Source organism: Hippoglossus hippoglossus, chromosome 4 (assembly GCF_009819705.1).
Source record: "Hippoglossus hippoglossus isolate fHipHip1 chromosome 4, fHipHip1.pri, whole genome shotgun sequence".
NCBI lineage: Eukaryota > Metazoa > Chordata > Actinopteri > Pleuronectiformes > Pleuronectidae > Hippoglossus > Hippoglossus hippoglossus.
Window position 1 is genome coordinate 10,012,182 of NC_047154.1, and position 27,156 is coordinate 10,039,337.

At 42.5% G+C, this 27,156-nt stretch overlaps 1 protein-coding gene across 1 annotated transcript; it reads left to right on the top strand.

Annotated features, from left to right (window-relative positions):
- Positions 1–27,156, top strand: fgf22 (fibroblast growth factor 22). Its single transcript, XM_034583851.1, has 3 exons — positions 1–1,019; positions 23,673–23,776; positions 25,092–27,156. The coding sequence occupies exons 1-3, from the start codon at positions 647–649 to the stop codon at positions 25,284–25,286; spliced, it is 672 nt and encodes a 223-aa protein (XP_034439742.1). The 5' UTR covers positions 1–646; the 3' UTR covers positions 25,287–27,156.

Below are 27,156 nucleotides of genomic sequence, written 5' to 3' on the forward strand. Positions count from 1 at the left end.
TCCCATACTCACTCACTTACTCACTCCCTCTCTTTCCCTCTTCTCTCCCAGTATCACACACTCACGCACACACAAACACACACACATACACACTCACATAGAGTCAGTCACCAACGCTCATTCAACCGCGGGCCAGCAGCTCAGACAGGCACCTTGTTACTATCCAGCTGGAAAGAGCAGAGCACTGCGAGGTGCACACACACACACACACACACGCACACACACACACAAACACACAGACACAAATACTCACACACGTGAGCATCCTCAAACAGCCCAGGACTTTTTATCTGGGGACCAGCAAAGAAGAAGGAAGGAAGACAAACTGAGAGACGAGGAGCAGGATTAAAGAGGAACTTTTAAAGGTGGATTCATTGAATTACAACACTTTCTGAAAGAAGTGGACAAACAGACAAACAGGACTAAAGATGACAACTGGAGAAAAGAGCTTGTTTCTGTAGGGAGGCCTGCTGTCAGCACGGAGTGGACACTGGTTGTTGGTGCCATCCAGAGGGTCTGCGGAGAGCGTGCAATTTCCCCCTCCCTTCAGGACTCCCACCCTCTTGTCATCCCTCCACCGGGACCTCTCCTGATCATCAGCATGCCTACAGCTTGCACAAGGTGCACCTTGGGAGTCTGACCCACCATGTGCAGATGGACGCCGTCCGTAGCCCATCTCTGTCCTGAACCTACCCTTGGCACCACCACTGCTGCAGCCTCCGCCAGGCGACTTCTCCCCCTACCCAGTGCAGCCTCCCTTTGCTTGGCATGCTTCACTCTGCTCCTGGTCACCGCTGGCACTGCCACAGGGGCCTGTCCTCCCGGGGTAGGGCATGAATCCCTACAGGTTCTCACAAGTGGCATCAACTGTTCATGGACATTGGAAAGGCACACTCGCAGTTACAATCACCTAGAGGGCGATGTCCGACTACGGCGGCTTTACTCTGCTAACAAGTTCTTTCTGTGCATTGACAAAACAGGCAAGGTGGACGGCACTCGGCGGAAAAACTACGCAGACAGTAAGTAGCTGGCACAGCCTGAGTGCATTCTGTGTGTCACACGTGTGTTGAGTGTCAGAGATGACGTTCCCACTTTTACTGTTATAGCTGGACTTGCTTATCTTTTCACTTTTATAGCAGTTCATAGGGATATCCTGAGGTTATATCACCACCGAGCTATTTGTGTTGTGTTTAGAGCAGCGTTGCTAGGTAAGAAGGGAATACACTTGTGTGGATTTAGGCTCCTCATGGGACAGCCGGCACTGAGTTTACAAGAAAGCTGACTTGAGGAAAGACATTCAGCATCAGTTGGCGATGTTAACTGGTGACGGGGAAAAAAAGCTTGAGTTTCACTGAGGATTAACTTGTCAAAACTGTGATGGAAATGCATCGTGTAAGTAGCAGGTGTAAACGGAAACACATTCTAAAAACAAATGCAAACATGGATTCATGTGTTCTGTGATGAGACGGCAGTTTTGAAGTCGGATATAAACTAAGAAAGCGCTTATTCCGTGTACGTGCATGTATGACCATGCGTGTGTGAAAAGGTAACAGCTTTGGTCTATAGCAGTGATTTTGGATTGGTGTATGTGCACTTTACTGACAATCATTTGCCGTCACATTTTCCTGACACTTATGCTCACATTCTCAGAGTCTGCTGTCTCTCTTGCACCCCACATCTTGCTTCTTAGCACCTGCTCAGACAGTACATTTGTTGAACTCTTGTGTGCAACATGCACATCCACATAGACCCAGGTTATTCTAATGGTATAAGCTTCTTGGGTGTGTCTGTCCACGGTTGATCCTTGACCAGGTCAGAGGAACCGACTGTGGTCACGATCTGACCTCCCTCTCCATTAGTCACTGGGTGACTGACGGACTGGATAGCCCTCAGAGACATTTATGCCTTTGACTGTAATATTTATGTATTTGGTCATTAATGCTTTTTTACCCAAGCGGGTGAGTCAGATTTTTCCATACGGCTACTGGTGGGCAGGAACAGCTGCTGCGTCCAGTGTCCAGTCTGATGCCACAGTTTCATCAAGCTAGAGCTGCAGACTGGATGACATCTGTTAACCTGTCAGGATTAGTCACCTGGCAGAATCTTTTAAAACCACACACACACACACCGGTAGGAAGTCAACTTCAGATGAATTATTACTGTGTTAAATTTTGTCCTGTGGGCGTCTCCCAGTTCAGACATTATTCTCCCATGTTAGTTGTAATGTGTCACCTACCATAATAAAATATTTCTCTCAAATAAACTTGACACTTTAAAAGTCATGCTGGAAGACTGGTAGCAATTTGGAAACATGAGGGAGTTTAAATTTAAACAAGTGTTCAAGGACAGCAGCCAAATTGATGTCTGGGCATTGATGTGAGATGCCTTTTCTTGCCATATTAATGTCATTTATGCTTTGGTGATTGGAGCTGCACTCTTTGAAAAAGTACAGTCCCCTTAAACATAATGTCCTCATACACTTTAGCCATCATCCTCTCATTTCCTTCAATGGAAAAAACGATTCTTTCAGCGCTCACACAGAGCGAGGGTGTGTACCTGCACCCTGAGCTGAGCGCGCTGCCAGACCAGCGGTCATGTATAGGCTTTGCCTTGAATTGAACAAAACGGTCCTCGTGGTAAGTCTGCGGTTGCGTCTCACAATGGGAGTGATCTGGTTTAAAGGCCATTTTGAGGTCTTGTCCTATTTCTGAGTGGGGCTACCATTACTTCCATCAAATACCCAGATGCTTTCTTGATACCGATATAGTGGCCATGCTGGACAAGCAGGAAGTGCTACATATTTAATGACAAGAGCGGTGGCACAGATTCCTCTTACACAGGAAAGAGGATGCATTTCTCCTTAAGATTCAATCAATACATGTTCTATCTGTTGTATAAAAGTATGAAACGGCACAATGCAAATGCAAACATTGAAGACATGTGCTTGTATCAGGCTTGATTGCTTGGAGTCTGTAGCTGTCAGCTCAGGACTGTCCTCCTGCAGCCTGACTGCAGCTTCCCAGCAGTCTGGCCGACCCCTCCTCTGTCCTCTGTGTTGCCCTTACGCTCTTGTCGACACAGCTATATTACCCCGACAGCTCTGCCTGCTACACCCAGGCTCCAGCCCTTCACCTCCACCCCACTCAGTTTTTCCAGCACCGACTCCCAGCTCCCTCTCAGGTGTAAAAACAGTTGGAATTAGTCAACAGGCTCTCGGCTAATTGAGGTTGGAAAATATTGTATCAATCCCAGTGGAGCAGGGGCATGGAACAGCTGAGGGAAGAGGCGAGAGGGACAAAGGCTGTTTTAGAGGGATGAGAGAGCTGGCCAGAGTCGAAAGGGAGACGGAGAATGAGAGAATAAGTGCTCTTTTGTTTATCGGACTTGCAGAGCAACTCACAAGGATTTTAGAATGACATGAAGCAATATTGTAAAGGAGTCATTCAAAAGGACCAAAAAGAGATACAATTTGCAGGGTGCTGAAATTCTAAACTATCAGTTGCAGCAGTGAGGATAGACTTAATATCAGTTACATATCCAAAGTGCTCTGAAAAAATATCAGGCTCAGGTATCTGTTCCTTATCAGAATCAAGCATACACGTGTATCACACTTTTACAGCTAAGCATTTTTTAATCAAACTATTAAGATAGAAATCCGATATGTTAGATTAAACTGACTACAGCCTCTGAAACCAAGATAGATTCACCTATGATTACTATCCACCTGATTAGCCAAGTTGCTAAAAATAACTTGACCTACCCGCAACGAGAGACAAAGTACAGTAGTTTGACAGATGGAAGGCGAGGGCATTGACATGTTTTTCCTTTTTGACCTACGGCAAAGCAGCGCATGATCGAAAGGAAAAACACATCCAAGTGTTTACAAAAGCTCGGGAGGCAGGTATGCATCATATCCTGGCCTGGGTCATCAGTCATAGCCTGCTAATTGGACATTTCTACACCACAACAGCTGCGCAGCCACACCCAGCAACACGCTCACAATCAATAACAACAGCGAATCATACAACTGTGAGAGAGTGCAGTCACTTAATTCAAATTCAATTATTATGTGTAAAGTGATTGTATTTTTTAGGCTTTAATTAGAAGCCTAATTTCTATTTCTGCCACAATTTAGTGTCTGTTTTTGGATCACCACCCTGCATATATTTTCTCTCATTTTAAACGATGGACTGTTAAATTTTGGGTGTGTGCGGCTTAAGGCATCAAACGCTTGTGCGGTCTCCAGGTAGTGACAGCCCATTCATCCTTGTAGGAAATAAGGTCACCTCACCAAACCGGCTATAATCGCAGAAGTCACTGAAACCAGACCTGCCCTATTCTGCCCCTGCAACCACACAACTCTCGCAGCCAGGGCGTGCTGCGTTTACCAAATGTCCCTCGGTGTCCAACATCTCGCTGTTTGATGTGAGAGTTTACCAAGTTCATGAGCGTATTTAACTTGGATGAGACCCACGGGAAGAAAATCTTCCACCCCATAGAAATAGAAATGTGTGTTGTGGAAATGATTCAAACGTGTTGTAGAAAGGGGAAACTGCAGACAGATGACTAAGTCCAAGGTTTGACCAGTCTGACATCAGAGGCAGTGATGAGCATCTGTTTATACGGCGGTAAAATAAAGATAAATAACAAATCCGCAATCACATATGGATGGTTGCTGACAATTTACCAAATGTACAAAAACATAATTTTGTGTAAATGCTAGGACTGGGTTGCACCAGTTGATTAAAGATTGAATAACTTTACTGTCATTGTGCAAAAACTGTCATCCTCAAATCTCATGATGCCTGTTATAAGTTACACTGGAAAAAAATAGGCAATATAAAACAATAAAAAAATATATGCAAAAGAATTATAGTCCCTCCGAGATTCTAAGCAACTTGTAGCTATTTTTAAATGAATGATTCACTAAATCGAGAGGCACCAATTAAAAATAAATGAATGTCTGATCTAGAAAAGAAATAAAAAACATGTAAACCCGTTGCTAGGAGACATTTATTGGGCTGTAATTGAAAGTAATTAGCAGTACAAAAAAAGTGCGTCACATGCTGTAACTTCCAAAAATAACAGTTAGGCTTTAAAATTAGATATTAAAGTTAACTGCTAATCTTTTGTATATGCATGTAATACTATGCACACACAGAGAAATATATATAATACATAGTTGGGTTATGCTAAACCCGTATTCTACTTTGTCATTGAGCCTAACAATATTCAACTTTATATAATTGGAGGCACATTGTGTAATTTTTGTGAAATTAAACAGCTTTTTGATCAAGCGTCAGGTCAGATGTTTTGTCGATGGCGTCCACATGCTAAAACGACAGACATTACAAAATGTCTGTTCTGCCATTTTAAAGGTCTGTGAAAGTTTATTCTATCCTGGCCTTCCTACATCCTCACCATGACTCACTTTTGCTCGCGCTTACATGGGGATGTGTGACTGGATCAACAGCACCGGGGCTGGAGGGGCTACAGAGGGAAGCACCTGGCTGAAGGAAGTGCTTTGGTGTTTTGAATCGGGAGAATACACATGTTAATGAGGCTAGGAGAAGGACTTGGGCGTGCTCTGCTCAGTATTGAGGTGGAAATTAAAGGCTAGAGGAGTGCTGGAGCGTTTCCCGTTGCTCATTAGGCATTATGTAAGGTTTCCTCTGGGTTGTCTCAACTGTGAGGGGATCCGTGGACATTTTGGATGCCAACGGGAGGGTACAATCCCACGAATCATGCATTTATTATTCTACTCCAATAGAGACAGTGCATGAACTCAGCCGATGGGAGACACTTGAGAATCGACCCTTTGCCAGCTGTTCCTGGTGTGAAGAGGCTGAAAGCTAAATAAATCATCTCTGGCACACGCACAGATGGTGAACGTGCATGTTAAATCCTTCACAAATGCACAAACCATCCCTGTCCTGGGAACATTGCAGGACAAGAGTGTCGGTGTCACACTAATTAGCCCGGTATCACTGGTCTCTGCCACCGGGGTTTGATGGCCTATCATGAATGGGCTCTGGAAATGTAGCAATTAGTAGCTAACAGCCTTTAGCAGACTGTCTGCGGCTCCTCTCGGAGATTTACTGGGTTCATCAGTAGGTTTATAGAGTCCGACTTTGGCAACATCAGCCGATTCCTTCATAATTCTGGACAAGGGGACACAAAGGAGAGGCCTTCGTGGTGCCAGTAATCAGCTCCTTGAACATTAGAGTCATTGATAGAAGATGTTTGCCTTGGTGTTTTTAAAAAAGCTCGTAAAACAAATTGATTCTGAAATTCTTGGAGGAAAGAGTGTTAACATGAAAGAGCGATTACAGTGTAATACAGAACGATTGAGGTTTGACTCTTTAAACATTATTTGGTCCAGAAAAAATAACCATTATACTTGTTCATATTCTTTCCAGTGAGCAGACTGTAGTAGATCAGCTGCCATCCAAAAACTACTCCCTCAATGATTTAGGTGCTTTTTACACCATTGTAATGAGTCAGAATAAATTACAGTAGGGTAAAGCAATACTGAAGGGTCACAGCCAAATGCAGACTTTTTGAAATGGGAGTGAAGAGTTTGGCCTTTTCCCAAGTGAGAACATATTAGTGCCGTTAATACTGTGAATGTTTTTTTTGTGAAAGGTGTAAAATGAGTATTAGTTAGATCAGGTGGGAGCAGTCGGCCAGCTAGTCTTACTCATGAAGCAACACATGTTTAACATCATTCGCCAAAGGAAATACTCACAGAGGAGCAGCCACCACTCACTACTCATGCACATACACACACACACACACACGCACATATTTGCACTGACATAACCAGCACATTGAGTACTGGGAGACAGGTCTCGCCTCAACCTCAGCTAGACCAAGACAGATTAATGGTTTTATTTCGACCCTTCCAATAAAGCCTCTCACCTCCCTGCTAAGACTGAGCCAGACATCATGTCTTGGACAGCGTTTAACCACTGGCCCAGGAATAAAGAAACTGAGGGAGAACCCCTGCGGTAGATGGGGAAAAAAGAAACAACTTGGCATCCTTAAATACAGCTACGGCTCACTGACAACAGCTACAAGAGTTTAAAGGTGTTCAAATTTAACCTGAACTCACAAGGAGCCAGGGACTAGGAAGCAATAATAGCAGGAATGTAATGCACCTGTTGCCCACGAGGCAGATATCCCTCCCTGTCCAGATCATAAAGAGAGCAATAAGAGGCAGTAAAATCAGGTGCCTCAGTCTTTCTCTTAGGTGACATTCTGGTAAATCTGGGGCTCTCCACCCTTTTTTTCCTGTGAAGTTATATAGCCACAGGAGCGCATGCATGGGAGCTCCCTGAACTTTCAGCAGACTTCAATCCCTCAATCACACCCAGTCACAAACACCTCAACCTGCCCATCAGTTTGCGTGGCTAAATATTGACTTGATGTCGAGCAATCAAGTCATAAACAGCTTCTGCATTACAACAGGTCCTGGCTTTGTGCAACACACTCAAAATATGTTGAATCATGACACACCTCTGGATGTGACATATTTGCAACTAATCACACTCAAGTCAGATACTGCACAGGAGTGCCATTCCCTTTAAACCAAAATGATCAAAAAACATTCCCCTTCAATGACGTGTCAAATGTACTCCCTCTTATCACTCCATAAATCATTTACCATGTTCAGCAGACAGGAAGGGTTCTACATAAACTTGGGTGCTTCCGCTTTCGCTGTCTGTGTTATCGCAACAAGTACTTACTGCAAGGGTGTCGCCCCTCACACCCCCACCCCCAATGAATCAGGTCTAAAAGTGAATCATCTGGAGATACACCTCTGAGTAATATACACGAGAGCTTTACATATGGACGCCAGGACGATCCACCCTGGTTGAACAATAACAAATCACCTACTGAATACGGGCCATGCACCTCCTTGTACATATATGTCGCAGCATGCAAACCATATGGACCACTGTGTGGAAATAGGGTACACCTACCTTGGACTAGAACTTGATCTGAAAGTAAAAAATTGAAATGAGAACTTAATTTTGGATTACATTTTGAACTTTGATGATATTTGACAGAGAGCAAACAAATAATCTGTGTTATTTATTTCCATTAGATTAAAACCATCTATGTTGAAGTTTGCCTGTGCCTTGAAGTCTGAAGCGGGGGAAGTTATCTGGACTAAATAACTGTTGCAAATGCGCTTCCTGAGAGTAGAAGTCGGATAATTAATGCAAATGTGTCTAAAAACAGCAACTCCAGTGCAGGTCCATGCATAACAACAGGCTGAGACTATACACAGCGTCTTCTCTGAACTGCATTACACACATCCACCCGTACCTGCTTTTTATCTGTGAGGCCATTTTGCTAAACGAACGCGAGTAGGATGTGAGTATCGTGTCAAGGCACTTTGAATGTGTGTGTACTTTTAGAATGCATGTGCCTGTGTTTATACTTGTGCCACTGTGGGAGCATGAAGTGGACCCTAAACTGAAAAAGATGTGCTTTTCCGTTCCCTAATGGCTAATACGAACCAGACCTTACCTTGCACTGGATGCAGATACATTTGTGTGAGTGTGTGTTTACATGCACACGGACATGTGCAAGCTTTTGTGCACACGGGTGTTTTTCCCTGTCTGGAAAGTCATGCTCCTCATTAGGACACAGAGGGTGGCAAAAGTGTTGCAGTGATATAGTTGAGGCAGTACAGTCCAAACCATGTAACAGTCATATATAGACACAGGAACCTTTAATTGTCCAGAATGGAGGCTACTTTCTGCTGAACAACTACTACACATTTCATCTTAGCTAGTTTGATTACTCCGAGATTGAGAAAGTGGACATCTATCTTCATCTATGGCATTTTCCCTGGATATGATTTAACTGAACATCTATTTTTTTTCAATGAAACATTAGCAACAATTTCAGAAGTTTGCCTTTTAAATAAGAAGAATGTGGCAGGAGATTTCCAGGTCAGATGTGTTCCTAATAACAGGGAAATATCTGGAACATTCTGGTGAGGGGTGGTGCCTGGGTAGAGCATGCAGGAGGCAGGAGGCAGGACATAACGTATACATTTCCCTTTGGCAATCACGTGTTTTTGTTTAACGCACATCGATAAAGGCATATATCTTGTCGCCAAAAACTCTTCAATCTCATTGATCTTCGTCTACATCTTCTACGTGTATGACACCTTTTGGTTTCATGTCATTAAATGTCATCAACTTGTTGTTTCTCATATGGGCTCACTTTGACATTTTCCTGACATTTTATTAAGGTGCTGGCAGGAAAAGTTCCACAAAATGTCTGGAGCCACTGACTCGTACATTTGCGTTCTCACATACGGCACCTCTGGAAAATTTCAGGAAACTTTCTTGACTCCGATGCATGTCTGAAAGCAGCTATAATGATAACGTTGCACTTCTCGTACTGAAAGTTTCTCTGCAGCCTGTAGTCATCCACAACCAAGCAAGCATATAAAACAACCAACTGCATGGAGCGCCAGGTTTCCACCATACATCAGGCCACAGTTTTGCACAGATGGATGCTGAATGTGAAATGCTAATGTGAAAATCCTGGTGCTCTCTCTGTGGCCATTTCTATCTGTATGCACATAACTTTCACGACCAACTCTCTCCTTTTTTTGTTTTTTTGTCCACACCTTTCTACACCTCACCATCTCTCTCCCTTCTGCTGTCTCCATTTCTCCCTCTCCTCCCCTGCAGTGGATAGGGTTGGGGTCAGGCCCCTTTGACCAGTGGAGCAAGTGACAGCTCTGACATGGCCCTGATTTCACTCTTGTGCCTTCTGTCACCTCCCCGTAAGCCCATCTCATTTTAATAATGTAGATATGGGGCAAGCTCAGACCACAGAGAATATTCTGTGTCCTGGTGCTCACTCACCGGAACCTCGCTGCACACCTGAGCCTCACATCCACACACTTAAACTTAGTACCACTCTCTAAAATAAAGGGACTGGTTCAGCGTGCTTCATAAACACAAAAATACACATAAATAACAGTGAATTATTAATTTCAATGGTGTTCACAAAAGGTTAAAACACTGACATGATTAATAAGAAATCATACAACTGACAGCGCATACAGCAGCCAATCAGGGCAAAGCTGATTTTGCGCTCATGTCATATTGGTTAGATGATGAAGGTGGGAAAGAAGGGGATGAGGAAAAAAAGGTAAAGACCAATAAAGTATAGGCTGAGGTATTTTATTCCCTAGAATGGCTCAAGTAGGATCCCTTTCATGTCCCACAGTAAATTGGACAGTGTCTTTCATTGGATTGGACCTGAGTCCCAAACGCCCACTTCTTTCAATCCTCATGTCTATTTTATAATACAAGTCTGTTTAATGAATATCTTTTTATATCTACAAACCAATGATGCCTATCATGGGCATGGATATAATTGATTGTAATTACAACATGGATATTGATCTATTGCTGAGTATTCATATATCAATATTGAACACTGTTTAGGAGTCGGAAACTTGCCATTATGTTACTTTTAACTTGACATTGAATATTTACAATAATGTAGCTAAACAAGCTAAGTCTATGCAGTGAATGATTCTCTTTGAAATGTATTACCAGCCTTCACACCCTCATATGTCTGTCTCCCAGGGTACCAAAGTGCAGGAAACTGCAGAAGCCGTGAGTCACAAAAGCTCTCAGTGGGCAGATCTGCTCGTAACTATCTGTGAAGCCTTTGATAGCTCGCCGTGCGCTTGTTACGGATGTGATGGATGATTTGGAGGCAGTTTGCCCTCCCCGCTCTAGCTCCTTGATTAAAGAAAAAGGCCTCTTGGTCTGTAGGATTGCGGCCCCTCAGTGCCACACAGGCGCAGACGAGCAGGCAGGCTCCACACTGCCTTCGTTAACCTTTTTCACCTCTGCTATCCCATGGCCCCCCTACAGCAGCCCTCCACCCCACCGCCCCCCTACTGCCTCAGAGCATGCTCTATACCTTTGCCCCCACCACGCTTGTAAGTTTTGGGGTTTGATCAACAGAGGGCCTCTGATTCAGCATCCTGGAGGTCCTTAATGAACTGATTGATGTTCCATTTCATACAATCACAGCTTAGCATGTCCAAGGAAATCTGTGTTCAGAGGTAAAACTACCATTGAATGCATAATGACAGCAAATGCAGATTACTGTTCGGTGGGGTTTGTGGTAGAAGACATTTCAGTGCTGCTCTTTGACCACTAACAGTGGGAGTTTTTTCTCTGCTTTGTCATTGTCTCTCCCGAAAAATTACTTTCTACTCCTATTTAGTCCCTGTTGGTGTCATTATTAAAGTTTAATTGGCTATATAAGCATAGTGTTTGAATCGGTATTGCTCAGACACACACACACACACACACACACACACACACACACACACACACACACACACACACACACACACACACACACACACACACACACACACACACACACACACACACACACACACACACACACACACACGTGTATCCAGATGTGGATGGGGATTCTGGAGTATTGGGTCAGCCTGTCTGGGGATAAATCAGACAAACTAATCTGTCCTGTGAGGGGATGGAGGGTAATTGGTCACATTTGACCCCCGGCCTCGCCAACTGTGGGAACGCGGGCTTTATCTTCCAGCGGTAATTGGCTAATGAAACACTTCCGCAGCTCCTCTACTAGATTGCCATCCACCAGTTGGTATAGGGTGAGGCGTGTGTGTGTGTCTGTGTGGCCAAGAGGCATGTTTGTGCAGGCGAGAGTGTGTGTGTAGTCCAGAGAAAATGGCAGGATGCGGAACTCCCTGTGGCCATCTCCATGGCTTTATCAGCAGCATCAAACTCATGAAGCCTGCAGCATAGTGATTCATTGACAGAACACATTAATGGCTGTGTGGTTGCCATTACAGTTTGAATTTGGTCTGAAGTAGAAATAGTTAATGCGATTCAAATAATCTTTGACCTGAGGCAGGTCTTTTTGTGCGGCGCATGCTGCAGCCAGGACATGATGTGTTTGCAGCATTTTAGTCAAGCAATGGTGGAGAGGTGGTGCATTACAGTCTAACCCTCAGATTTTAAAGGCTGTGTGATCATTTATCTGGTCGAAGTCATGCCCACATCAATCGAAATACAAGAAAAACCAGGGTGGGGAGAGTGAGGTCTGGGGGTGGGGGGGGCACTAAGAAAAAAAGGCTAAAGTTACGTTGGTGAGACAATGTCTCTGAGGTCCCATCAAGTGAGCCATTCATAGATGCAGGTCTACCAGTTCGTGGAGCCAGGGAGACACTCCGATAGAGTGGGGCCCAGGGTGGCCTTGTCTTTTTGTCCCAAGCTGACCCCTGCTCTCCCGCCTGGCCTCTGCGCCCCTCACCTGGCCTGTCCCAGCGCACTGGTAACAGGATACCTGTAATTTGCTCTAATGGCCTTTGAAAGACCTGACTGGGCTAATCCCTGGAGTACTTCTCCCAGCAGCACCATATGAAAGGGTGGGGGTAACAGGGCCGAGTGCGAGTCCTGAAAGAGGACCAGCCTCTGGATTGTGTGTGAGAGAATGTCACCCCTTGCGGCCGGGGCTGGGGCCGAGGGAGTGTGGGAGTCAGCTTTCAGCAGATCACCACCATGTGGCTTGTTCACAGGCTCCAAAAAACAGGGCCTGGGCTTGTAGAGAGGTAGATTGTCTCTGCTTTACACCTCCCTTAGTGGCTCAGTCTGGCAGGCAAGGGGAACGGCCTGAAAACCAGCCTGCGCACAAGTCTGGAGTGCACTTCAAATTGTTTCCAGACTCCTTTTTGTAATTTGTGCTACGGTACTGTAGGTATTCATGGATGATGTTTTACCCATTCAATAATAAAGAGATTGATATCCCCGATACTGAAGAGGGAATGGTTTGACCTGAGGTTTGACGCCAAAGCAAAGAAGTCTATGACTTTGTTCAAGGAGACGAATGAGTCATGGAGTTGGAGGCGAGAACATTATACAGCAGGTGATATTGCACTTTGATATAATGCAAGATGTTCCCTCTTACAGTGATCTGCGTAAAACATTTTACATTTTCTTAAATCACTATAATGAAGCTGTTTGTCTTGCAGAAAGGCGTGTGGCCATAACTGATAATACTAATTAATATTACTACAACTCAATAATAATAAAAATAGATATAACAAAACCATTGCTGTACAAAAGGCCCTCATCATTGGCTATAGAGTGATATTCAAAAAAGACAGAAACAAAACAATCTTATCAGTCTCATCTTCACTGTCATCCCTCCAGAGATTTCCATGGAATGTGGGAACAGCAAGTGATATGTGGGCAGGGAAGACCTGCCCTCTGCCAGTCTTTTCTCTCCTTTCTTCTTGTGCTTTATATCCATCCTCCTTGTTTTTTTGACAGGGTGGGCCACCTGCGAGAAAATGTACACACACACACACACACACACACGCACACGCAGACCAGTCTTTCATGTGTCCTACTTCCTCAGGTATAGAGGACATTGTGTACAGTCACATTTAAATGACAGCACACAGAGCGATTTGGAAAGTGACAGCATGTTTAGATCTGTGAAAGGTTCAAGAGCACTAGAAAGAAAAAAGGCAAAAATAATCCTGTTTCTTATTTCCTTTGCTGTGACTTAAATTAAGTGCTTTTTAAATTGTGTTTGATCAAAGCCAGCACAAGTTGAGCCGAAGGATTCCTAACTGTCCAGGAATTCAGAGCTAAATTGGGCAAGAGAAACACTGTTCAGACTTCCAGACGGTCTGAGCTCATTTGACGAACAGAATAAGATCTCAGCGCCAAGTTACTTGGCCTGTTGGCTTGGACGTGCTGCTTTGACTAACATGTGGCGGATGATCACACTGAGGTTCATTACTGAGGCTACATCCATATTACTATGTTTTCTTTTGAAAACACATCAACTCTGCTACAGATACGCCTGCCGTCCACACTACTCTGTAGTTTTAGAGACGCAAAAATGGCGAAGATTGGAAACGCTGCTGGCCCTGATTCAGTTTGAAAACTTCAGGGATGCATTTTAGTCTGGATGGGCAGAAACTGAGACTTTTGGAAATTATGACAGACACTTACAACTGCGTGCTGATTGGGTCTCAGCTATTATTGTAAAACGCACCCTGTTGTCCTTGCTAACAGCTATTGTGCAGTTTAATTCTGCAATTTACAACGATACAACTGCGCACATGTGTAGGTGATGAGCTGAGAACAGTAGGCTGTGAGCTTGGTGTGTGTGTGTGTGTGCGTGTGCGTTTGCGTGTGTGTGTGTGTGTGTGTGTGTGTGTGTGTGTGTGTGTGTGTGTGTGTGCGTGCGTGTGTGTGTGTGTGTGTGTGTGTTCGGTTCAGCTCTCCTGGGCTTGAAGCAGACACATCTCATAGCTGCTAGAGGATGAATAAATCATCTGAGTCCAGTGAAAATTAATAGCTATGATGCATGTCCGGAGACCTGGTGCAGACAGGCTAGAAGGGAGGGAGTGATGGAGTGACCCAGGGAAAGAGCCAGACTAAAACAGTGAAAAAGTGAGGTACAGAGAGGCAGTGAAAAGCAGGATAGCAGATGGGAGACAGGATGAAAGACAGGTACACTTTGTGTAGGAATTGAGGGAGGCGCTGCCTATAGACCGACAGCTGCTCTGCACACGTACACACGCACTCACTCACACACACACGCGCGCGCGCAGTAGCCTTAGTGCAGCCCCTTTTAAAGACATTGTAAATTTTGTTGCTGTCCAGAAACCAATGAGGTCATCACAATGTGTATTTTGAGGCTGATCACACCTATTCAAACAAAAATAAATGTCATCATTTCACCAGCATGTGAATGAAACACTGTGGACAGTGACTTTATGTGTTATATACAAACAAACCCTCCCATCAGCTTTAACTAAAATAATAAGGCCTTACGTTTTTACCTTAGAGTGAAGCTTCCCCTGATGTCAACCAAAATATTTAAAATTGACCTTAAACCTCGTAAAAGCTAAAAAGCAAAACTAGGCTTCATAACTGTGGTAGCATTTGGAGTTTTAATCAAATATAGTCAGCAGTTTTCTTGCTTCCCGCCACAGATAATGGTCATGACAAGGTGTTGATGTAGCTGCATAATAAACCTGCAATGTGAGATGAACATAAAGATATGCAACTACTTATAAATGGGCTCATCCTTGCACAAGTAATTCAATCAAAGAAGACCTAAATTATAATGTCCCTTCAAGACATAGGGCAGAAAATCATTGTGGCACTCCAATCAGTCCTGTTTTAGCCTTCAGAAGCAGATGTTAAACACCTGTTCAGACGTCGCTCATGTGTGACCAAAAGTGCTTCATGCTCAGAAGTTTCTGCCTGTAGAGAACTGCCACATGCACATTCTACAGTATTTGACAAAGTCTTCCTTTCAGACATGAAGTCCGCAAAATGTCTGAAAAACTGGGTCTGGACATTTGCGGGTCAGATGTGTTTATAATAACATTAAAATGTCCAGAACCTCAGAAATCACATGTTTGTGAACAGCACATCAACACAGGCATCTGCCCTGGTCACCAAAAGCTCTCAAATCTTGTTGTTTTTCCAAACTCACATTTTCATTGGCATCTTCCGCATCGGCTTACTCAGACATTTTTAGGACATTTTACTCGGGGGCTGCCAGGAAATGCTCTAGAAATTGTCAAGAGGAACTGACTTGGACATTTGTGTTCTCACATGAGTTCAGTGCATGTCTGAAAGCAGCTTTAGTGTTTCGTAATGTTTTTGGTTTTAGCAACATCACAGCTGGACAGATTTTTCACTGAACTTGAACTAACCTGTAAACTACTCAGTGATCAAACATGACAGTTGCCTTGCCACTCATGTTTAGCTTTGTCCTTTGATAAGTCATTGATCAAATTTATAGTTTCTGGTGTTTTTACTGATAGTAAACATATGTCAATAAGTAATAACTTGAAGTAACCGAGTACTCTTAGATGTGCATTGGGCATTGTTCAAATCTCTATTGTGTTGTCATTTTTGGGGCAAAAGAAGAAGAATTACTGTAAACTTAAGCAGATTGTTTTGGGTCCCTTAGGACAGAAAACATACGATGCCAAAACTGCATTGACATATCATCATCTTTTAAGTTGATATAGAGAACTTGTTAGAAAATAGTTGGTTATTACTTATTCAGCACTTTAAATAAAACATTTTGCCACTTAGCAAATGTTGGTTCAATATTCTCTCTGCCTTATAGCTCTGTTATCGGTCTCTGCCAACCACAAATATCTGACTCGATAGCTGCTAAAAGCTCCACTATGATCACCAGTTTGTGGTGAACTATTTCTGTACAGTACAGTGGGGTGTTCAACATAATATAAATGGTTTCAAATACTAGTGTGCATCAGGAAAAAGCATTCAGCTGACTGGGTTGATAATGTTGAGATGTATAATACACCATCATCAATCTGGTAAGTACCCAACTCAAATGTGAAAGGCTGGCAGCTGTGTGTGGCTGCAGACGTAATATAATCCCGTGCACCCACTACATGCTGGGAGAGGAGCCACACACAAGTCAAAGTGTGATATGTACCTGGAAAAGAAAAGAGGAATATATAGTAAACTTTACTTCACTGTGAGCACATCTACGATTTTGTAATAATTTACAGTAGAAAAATAAATCAGGTTATTTTATATTTTCACAATTAATATGGATACAACCCTCTCAGTATTGGATATAACCAATTTTACAATAACTGCCACTGAGGGCTCAGCACATTTCAGTATTCCTAGGGATCAAACGTTTGATTAGTTAGGTACGTTATGCTTCTTCAGGGGGGCATATTTACCACTGCACTCATTTTGGATGTGTTTTTTTTAATGTTTTTGTGCTTCCACCGTAAATCCTCTGGTTTCAGCCATAATCTGTGCTTGTCCTATCTGTGTGTGCCTGACCTGCGTCTGTACCAGTAGACAAAGACTCAAGATTAGCTCGGAATAATGTAAAGAGCGTTAAGGACTGAATATATAGGTCAAAGATATATGTGAGCAGTGGATGTAGATCATTTCTGGTCTGTGTAAAGATTTGTGTTCACATATTTTTGTCATCTTCTATGATCTCAGCAGAGCCCTGATTTTTTTGCATGATAAAGCAGATACTGCATGATAAAGATGTAATTTATCTTCTGCAATTAAAAAGGGAGAGAAGTTAACAATACTATTCCACTGCTAACAATTTAAGTCCAGCCCACCATGTTATTTGTAAATGATTTCTTTCCTTCTCAGCAGCAATGTCATATTCCACAGCAAATTGAAGATCAGCTTTCATATCAGCCAATGAGATCATCACTGACCCAGTATCATGTGCCACAAATCGGAAATACTAGGATCCTGCTATATGAGCCCCCTGAGCAAACATTAATTCATCCGTCATATACGAGTTGAGATGAAGCGTTTGGATTTTTTTTTTAAACAAAGAATTAGGTCAATGTTTAGTCAAATTTGATTCACTGAAAGAGTCTCAGTTGAAAATCATTTGGGAAAGGGAGTGCACTTTTTAAACAAGAGTACTGCAAGAGCAGTGGTTACTTTATGCTTCCTGTGTGTCCTCAGAGCCACTGAAACAGAAGCAGTGATTCTTGCTCACACACCTCTTCTGCCTTTGATTAGACATCACATGCTGACACGTTCACAGTTTGTTGTCGGGACATAAACAATGGCCTCTGCCCCAAATCAAGGTCATGGTAACATTTTATGGGCAGTCAAAGAGTCATTGCTTGAATTTCATCATTGCTTGTACAATCATTGCTTAAATCTCTTTGGGTGCAAGTATTTCAAACCACAGGTACATCCACTTTTAAATCCAACTGAAAAATCAAATGACAACTTATATCTGGTCCAAATTCATTCATAATTAATACATTTGTTGTGAATGCTTTGGATACGTTCCGTCCTCACTATGCTTCAAACTGACTACAGGTCATACAGCTTTCTCCTGTCTGCACCTCACTGACTCCCCAGTCTGAGTCTAAGTTTAGAAAAGGATGGTTTGGGTTCAAATAAAATAATGTCCTTAGGTTAGAAGACCTTCATCATCATTGTTTCAACAACTAACACATAGAGAAGGTTGAAGACAAGTCATGAAGAAACGTCAATAACTGTCGATTTCAAATGGGACTTCCTCACTGTTTTCTTGTGAGAGAAAGTCCTGGGTTTTGCTGATCAATCCATCCACCAAAACTTCCCGCTAATGCATATTTGTCTTAATTTTTATGGCTACTAGATGCCATCTAACAATTTAATGTAATTGTGGGTGATAGTAAGTTACTTAGGGTTAGGGCTATGCCTATTTCTGTATTAAATAGATGTTATCGTTCGAGAAGTCTTATAGTTGATGGACGAATAGCCACAATTCTGCGGAAAGGTTTCAGACGCCGTTAGATGACTCATCCAGCACTTTGCTTGAAGTATATTCAGGCTTTTAGTCGGACTCAGAGGCAGTGATGAGGATGCTGGATGAAGCTGTACAAGCAACTGTTTTATCCAATTGCAAGTTGTGTTTGAAGCCATTTTTAAATGAACGACTTGCTTCCACTGCATCAACATGCAAATCCACCACCTGGAAGAAATCAGCGAGAGTATCCTCCATTCTATTGATTTGTTTGCAGAGTATAACATTTTTTTCTTGTAAATATACATATTTTACAAAGCAATGAACATCGGGCAGTGGCTTTGCAAAGTTGCTTAAATATGCAGGGATATTTTTCTTTTATGGTGAAAATGTAAATTGTACGCAGGTTACATTTCCCTCTGGAAATAATCCTTGCTAATGATTGGTTGGTATTTTACTGTACGTTCAAGGGTTAACAAGTTTCCATATCACACGACCTGTGAAGGCCTCCACTAGAGCCTGCTCTCATGGTAATCTCTCAAGGTGTTTAAAGCAAACGTGAGTGATGCAGCCTTTGTCCATGCTGATACACACAGGCGGCTGCTTCGCCCAGTACCAGACCCTTCGAGGGGGTCATGGCAGATCAAAGGTGCTGGTCACAGCCATTAGGCCCGGCAGCCCAGACCCAACATGAAAAGCTTGTATTTTGAAAAGGAGGGCAGAAGGAAAAAAACAACAGGGCCCTCTTCATTTAAACTGCAAGCAAACTGTGAAATAATTGAAAAGGTATGTCAATCAAGAGCAGGAGCACAGCGGGAACTCCGAGATTCCCAGGCTCCGCTCTAGTCGAGCACTGAGCCATGGAGGGCTGCTCAAGGGGGCAACCCAAGAAATTAAAGACCTGGGAAAAGGAACAAAAAGAAGACAGGAGGAAAGGAGCAGGAAAATCTCTTTTTCTCACTCCCTTTTCTCAGTCTTTCACCCTTTTCTGCTTTAAATCTGTGATGGAAGGAACCATTTTGCCACACTTTGTAGAGCCCTATTGAAAATGCTTGGTCATTAATAAGATCTTGTCTAGCTCTTCACCTCTCAGGTGAGTAACAAAGACTTATTGGGGGGGGCAGCCTTCCCACCACCACCCCAACCCCCCATCTTATACCCAGCACCTTCACCCTGTACTGGCTCCCTCCTCCTCCTCCCCCATACCAAGTCTGATAAAAGGGAACCCCGTGAGAGTGTCTCTCTCTGTCTTTTCTGCCTTTTTTTTCGAGGTCAGAAAAGGCTTGAATGATCTGACGATGGGCTAACGTCCAAAAAATGGGGGACGGAAAGAAAAGAAAGAGTAAAAAAAAGACTGGGCAAAAGACTTTTTCTATGCTTTAAAAATCCCATAGAGAGGAAATAAATAGCAAGTCCACAGTTGACTAGACATGTATAGTGCGGGATTTGCTTGTAATGGCAGCTTGAGCTTATTGACAGTCGCAGCCAAAACATGTCAAAGGTTAAGAGATCTGGCCAATTGCAAGTAGGAAGCCAAAAGCACCTTTTTCATGAGCTCAATAGGGCCATCAGTTGATACTTGCTTTGCAGAATGCGGTGAAGAGGTGACCTCTAGTTTCCAATGCGACTTAAGAACAAAGAGTCAATTTGTCTCCATTGCTTCTCGCTGTTCTATTTAATCATGATATTGTTGAAAAGGTTTGAAAAGTTTTTTGAAGAGAAAATCATTTAAACTTTTCTTAGTCTCACTTAATTTTTTTGGTAAATACAATCAGCTTTTCAACTAAAATAGTAGTTCTAAAAAGTCTGCATAGATTCATTTCCTAACAATTAATTAATCGATCATTTACAGATCATATGTCAAAAAAAATAAGTTAATAAAGGCTGGAGTATTTCCAGGGTGCATATTTAAAGTATTTTAAATACACATTCAGAGACACAAGGCTATTTGTCGATGTAAACCAAAATTAGTTTTAAAGGAACTAAAAAGACACGATTTACCAATTCTTAAACTTTAAATAGTGGGATTTTTCTTTAAATCATCCACATACCTGGACATCTTTTAAAAAACTAAATGTTGTAAAAGGTTCCATAGAACTATATCAATACTAAATTTCACTTCTTCAAGTCTGGAGGCCAAACTCAATATAGGCCTTCCTTCCACTAAAGTGACCTTTGTATTTTAGCAGTTAGGAAAACCCTCTAATAGCTTGCAGTGCCTCACTCTGATTTCTCAGGCTTCGAACACAATGGAGTGACTTTTCAAAGGGGGACTGTGAGTTATATGGATCTAACTGGTCTTTATAGATGTGTGGCCAAGCGTCCAGAGCCCAAGTGATTTCTGTAGACAACGTGAAATCCCCAGTTTATGTCCTCAGATCTTTGTGTCTGCTGGCTGCGCCACCGCCACGTATGAATGCAGTGACATGTAGGGTAGTCCTGAAGAGAGGAAGGACAATATTTAATGTGCCATAAGGAAGACGTGGGGAGTTTAGTTGAAGTGCTTCAACAAAATGATTACCAACAAACCTGAAAACCCGTCGCTACAGATATTGGACAAAAGATGCCTCTAATTTTCACTCCAAAATGTTAACAACTCCAAGTTTTGGATTGGTTTGGTACTTGTAATGTCTCATATGTGACAAACTGTTGCTTCAAACACACCTACTGTGCCTGGAACTTGAACCAGCAAAAAAAGAAAAAGAGGCAATTACTGCTGGCACCACTTTCAGGCACCAGCGGTTTTCATAGGCCTGGACTAATCCCCCATAAATCCTTGCAGCGCTCCAATCACCAGCCGGGCCTCAGCTAATTGCTTATGAGTCCCTTGCACGCTCCAGGTGCCACCATAGCACACCCGGTGTTTGTAAACACAGCTCATAAAGAGGAGACTGCCATCAAAGTGTTAATGTTTCCTCGGAGGATCAGAGGCAACGTAGGAATGATGGGGGTGCAGCTGGGCTAGATACCTAGGTGGACTCAACTGAGCCATTCCCCCCCGTCCCTGCAGCTGTGGTGAGCTGAGAGAGGGCTTCATTTACACGCTCCTGTCAGAGAAGAAAGACACTCAACAGGAGTTTGTGTTTGTTTACCTTTCCTGTCTTTTTACTCTTTGTACCTCTTTGTGTCCGGGACTAAAGTAGATGACCTCACTTGGTAAGCACGACCAGTGATGTTCTGAAGAAGAAAAAAAAAAAAAGTTGGAGATAGTTGCTTGTTTAGAGTGATGGGAGCAGCAGATGTGTGTTTTTATGTTTTTGGTGCTCTTTGAGACCGACAACAGAAGGACGATGGTATTAGCAGCCATCCAGGAGTGAGTAGTTAGGCTACACACACTATACGACTTTTCAGTTTTAATACACATTCCTTTGCCAGGTTTACACATGCAGTGCACACTGCTCCAGAGTTTTTCCGAGAGCCTGAAACAGGGTTTGGAAATGTTGTAGGCCCTGTTTTTGTTGGAAAATTCCTGCAACGTTTTAGTATGGACAGGCAAAATCTGACATTTGTAAAGGATGACATTCGCTTCCTTATTGGATCTTATCAGTCATGGCTCAACTACTAGCAGTGAAGGCAAAAAGTTGCTTAAACTTACTTACATACAATTACACATCATTGTTTGTCCAAGAATAGAAAACCTCTTTTCACTATTGTTGTTTCTTTTTTTGTAGTACAGTATTTTCTATAAGTAACCAACTGTAGAGTAGACAGCCTGCTGCCTGTTTACGCACATGCCCGTTGTGCGTGATTGGTCACTTGATACATTTAGACAGGGATTATAAATGATAAAGAGCAAACATTTTCATGTGGCCAGAGTTTGTTTTAGTTTAAATTGAATGTAGTAGTATGGATATAGCCTTTGTGCCCCATAAGATTATTTATTATGTTGGTGTCATCCGTACCAAAGTTATTCTCCAAGCATGACCGGTCTTTGTTATTGTAACCATGGCGACGAAGGCCACCTAGCCTTACTGAAGTACTTGTTGTAACCCAAACTTGCACTCAAGTTGTCAGTCATAGGATTTATTCAACAGAGAGTGGTAACCTAGCTCCACCAACCAAGGTTTCTTGTTTGTCAGTAGGATTATGCAAAATTAAAGATTTTCGATGAAACGTGGAAGGATGAGACATATGAAAACATATGAACCTATCTTGGATAAAACAAAAATATAACAAATTATTTAAATTGTCTTTCCAAACAAATCTTGGATTTGCAAAAACAAATAGCTTTAAAATCTGCAAAGAGAGTAAAACTATTCAGGAACTCAGTCTCTACCCTGTACAAGATCTGTCTTTGTACAGAAGCAGCCGGGGGTTAGTCAGTTGGGTACAGCTTTTATCACTCCTTCATTTCCTAACAGCTTTGGGTCAATATGCCCTCCAGTCCCGTGATCTGGTGCTGCATTTACAGCATCTTTGCAAATCCAACAATCCTTTTTCACAAATATCCAGCGGTACCAAGCCTTTGAGGAGCAGCATAACATGTTTTATCTGCAGAGATGTGGCTTTCAGGGGTGTAAAAAGAAGATTCCGTGCTCTGCTATCAGATAGCAGGCCACATAAGGGTGCTTTTGAAGGTGTAAGTGGGCAAATCAAGCCAGGAAAAAAAATCTCTAGCAATTAGTTTCTATTCAGGAGCCTGCGGTAAGCCCTCAGGTCATCTCCAAAACATCTCCCTGTCGTAGCCATGACAATGGGTGTGTGCCTTCATTTTAGTATGCAGACAAAAACCAGATCAAGAGAGAGCCACATGGGACTTGTTTGCAATCAGTGCCCAGAGGAAACAATTAGCCCACCAGCTTGCCAGCTTTTTGACGGGGTGAAGTGAGTGAGAGAGGCCGTTTAAGTGGCCAGCAGACACAGGCGTTGTGTGCCCCAGTAAACAAAACTGGGTATCATCATGATGGAGTGTCACATCTGGAGTCAGGGGGCTTTTATGAATGCATGTAGCAGGGCAGACTGACAATGTGCAGGCTCAGACACTGCGCATGTCTGCCACAGAAGTGTGTGGCACATATTCTATTGTATCGTTCAGGACATTGGGGTACATTTGCAACACTATGCAATGATACTAAACACAATAATTATAACTTTTTGGCTTTTCCAGTATAGCCAGACTTTCACCTGTTGACCAAAATGCTCAGTTGATCTAAAAAAGTGAGCTCTCTCAGGTCATTGTCTGTGTCCTTTTTTTCTTGTCTTGGGATCTCTCTCCCCAGAGCATATGGTGGTATTGTAATCACTAATGATAGAGTGGCTTTTGATGGGGAACTCCCAAAGCTTGATGTTTCTAACCCAGACTCTTGTTCTCTTTTATTTTCCAGGCCTGATGGAAATCCGATCTGTCAGTGTGGGAGTTGTTGCCATCAAATCTGTCAGCACCGGGCTGTACTTAGCTATGTCCAAGAAAGGCACGCTCTTTGGATCGGTGAGTATACAACCTGGCAACATTGTTTCTGGAGGTCAAGATGGAATGGCTGGGAAGGGGAGGAGGGTGATGGAGGTACATACGAATAGGGGTCCTAAATGAGTGCCTATCCAAACATGTTTGATTCTGCTGAAGTGAAATCTCAGGAATCTTCTGCTGGAACGTCAAGAGAAGGTTCAGAGTTGCTATCAATCATGGCTGTACACCTGGGCCCTGGTTGATGATACCTGCAGTTTGAGTATGCTTGTTCCACTGTCAAAATAGATAGAACAGAAAAAAGAAACCCAACCAGCAATGACAAAGAGCCAGCTGGGCCCTTTTCAAGGTCTGCGTGTCATCTGCCAATTGTTGCTTTGCACAGCAAGCTTTCAAAAGTAATCACCTCTCTTTGTGGGTGAGTAAAAAGTGTGGTGTCTAGCTCATGTATTTAGATCTTAGAAAAAAGGAGCAATCGGGGACAAGCAATCAGTCAGGCAGCAGTGATAAGACAAGTGTGTCCAACAAGCTAACACAGAAGATATGACAGAAATAGACCTTTAGATCTGGGCCTTTACTTACCTCTGCATTGTCCCATCATATCAAAAGAGCAGGTGATTCGTGCTAAGCTCACACTATCCTGATGCTATCACAGAGAGTGTCTCATTATGACAGCGTGATAACAATCTGCACTATCTGCAGCACTATCTCTTGTGGTTATATTTTGCTACATCTGAGAACTTAAAGGGTTAGTTCACCAAATCTTACTCACGCATGAGTCCCTTGCACGCTCCAGGTGCCACTCCAATTTTAAAAGTTTTAGGATATCAGATTTCCTCGGCCAATCCAACACAATAAAGTGTGTGAAATATTTTTTTCCAATAACAACATCCCAGTTACTGAAGATATTTCAGTCTCTGTCTGTGGTCAGCTTTTACAAATGGGTCACAGTATAAACCTTACTGGAAGGTCTGTGGATTATCCTGAGTAACCGAAACATTGTTTCTTGAAAGGCATTTTTTTTTTATGCTTTGTACAGTATTATGAGGATGAGGAAGATGTTTCAGAGACTGTCTCAAAATGTCACAGCTACTGTATCTGCGCTGCATTTAGGAAAACCAACTCATAGATTCTAGACGGAACATTTCCATTGTGGACTAAGAAAAACAAACGTAAGCTAAATTATTTGTCATGGAAAATCTCTCCTTAGCTACGAACACCTGCAAAATATCGTACTGTAACAATATACATGGAAACTAGCCTCTTATAGCACGTGAGCCGGTACACTCATCTGTTATAACCTCCTCAATATCTCATGTCTATCTCCCTCTGATCACAGGTGAAGTACAACCCGAGCTGCAAGTTCAAGGAGCGCATTGAGGAGAACGGCTACAACACGTACGCCTCCCTGCGTTGGAAGCATGGCGGCAGGCAGATGTTTGTTTCACTTAACGGGCGTGGGAAGCCGAGGCGGGGTCACAAGGCTCGACGAAGGCACCCATCCACCCATTTCCTGCCCATGCTCCCATCCTAGCTTCGCAAGTCTGAACTCTGAGCGGCAACTGGCTGGCTCGCCTGCCTCCCCACACTAGTGTTGATCTAGCTGTGATCTTTATTTTTATTACTCCATCCTCCTGTCAAATAAATGTACATTTGTTGAGGTCTGTAACATTTGTAGAGTTAGATATGTACTTTTAAGTTATTTTCTTCATTTTCTAATGATGTTCAGCAACACAGTCCAATACCGTAGAATAATTCTTTCTTCAAGAATCTGTCTGGTTACAGTTTACGTCTGTGTGTCTGGAGTGGATGTAAAGTGGTGTTAGGGTGACTTTAAGAGACTGTAAGAGGACTGAAAAGGGATGGCAGGGCTTGGAAACAAAACGTGGCCCACTGGTTTCTTTTTTACCCCATTTCAGATGTTCAACTGAATAAGAAGGGAAATCATATTATACTTATCAATCTGAAATGGAAGTAGCATTATGAAACAAAAAGAACTTTGAGATATGTAGCTACAAATCAGGGACTAATAGCTCCTTAAAGCTCAATAAGGGATGGGCCAAATGCATTGGCACAACACAGAACACAAAATATTTGTATATGTACCTTTGATGACACTGGGGTCATATCCTTGGTGTTTTGGGGGATTAAGCAATGTGGGTGTGGGGGGAGGGTCACACTCTACAATTAAAAACTAACATATTGTGGCTAGTTCTTGAGCTGATTCCAGTATTTCTAAACTTAAAGGTGTCTTATGTAAGTTTTCACTTTAGCTGAGCATGGCTTGTTGCCAGGTACGAGTGGTGGTGATGGCCGCTAAACTGCTTCAGCCATCATTGTGTTTACAAGCTATAGAGCATAATACGTCTTCAGTTTCTGCTGCGAGGAACTGTTACATTGGCAAGTAGCTTTGAAGCAGCGATCAATGCTAACATTGATCGGCTTTGTAACAATAGCAAAAACTTACATATAGCTCCTTTAATATTGTATAATTATACTTTAAATAAATATGTGGATTTATCATGTTGAATATATTTCTCATCTCAAGCACATGGTTATCATCACCTCACATAGGAAAATCCGATATTGATGGATTTCCATGTATGTCCCATGTGAAATGTTTGATATTAATTGTGCACCACAGTGTCACATATGTTTTATCATGTAACAGTGACCGCATCGTTTCTAAAATCCTGGCTGTGGCCCTTCTACAAATCTATGTGATCACTGTTGCTTGGGATATAATGATGCTACAGGATAAGATGAGATGAACAAAATACATACACCAGTGAAAAGAACACAGCAGTAACAAAGCTAACTACTGGGATGTGTGTGTTTCTCTCAGAATGCTTCTGACATCCAACAGCCCACAGCTAATAGGTTAGAAATCAGTATCTCCACTTCTGGGTCTGAGATAATTAATATACGTTTTGAGACATTTAATGCATTACAAAGAATGTAGTTACATCAGAGATCACAACATCATTAATTTTGTACACAGTTGTAAATGGTTATTACGTCTGTCTTGCTAACATTTTCTCAACAACAACCCTGTTGCTAATAGAGCATTTAATATATTTAAAACATTGTGTACTCTTTAAATGTTTAAGGTTAATGTTTATTGTTATTGTTGACTTTTTGTGTTGGATTGTAGTCCTACTGTTAAAAAATAAGGGGAAAATTAACTGTATTCAAGCCCATATTCCATTCATTTTGTATGGTAATTTTACTGGATATTTGTGATTCATTTATCATAAACTGTTTTCTGGTTGTAGGCCAGTACTGGCAGGTTGTATATAAGGCCAAAATCCTCAGAACAAACCAATCTTTATTTCAGCAAAGTAAAATCATTTGAGTGCCTTGGTCCATGCTGAGTTTGGTAAACTTCAATAAAAAATGTAAAT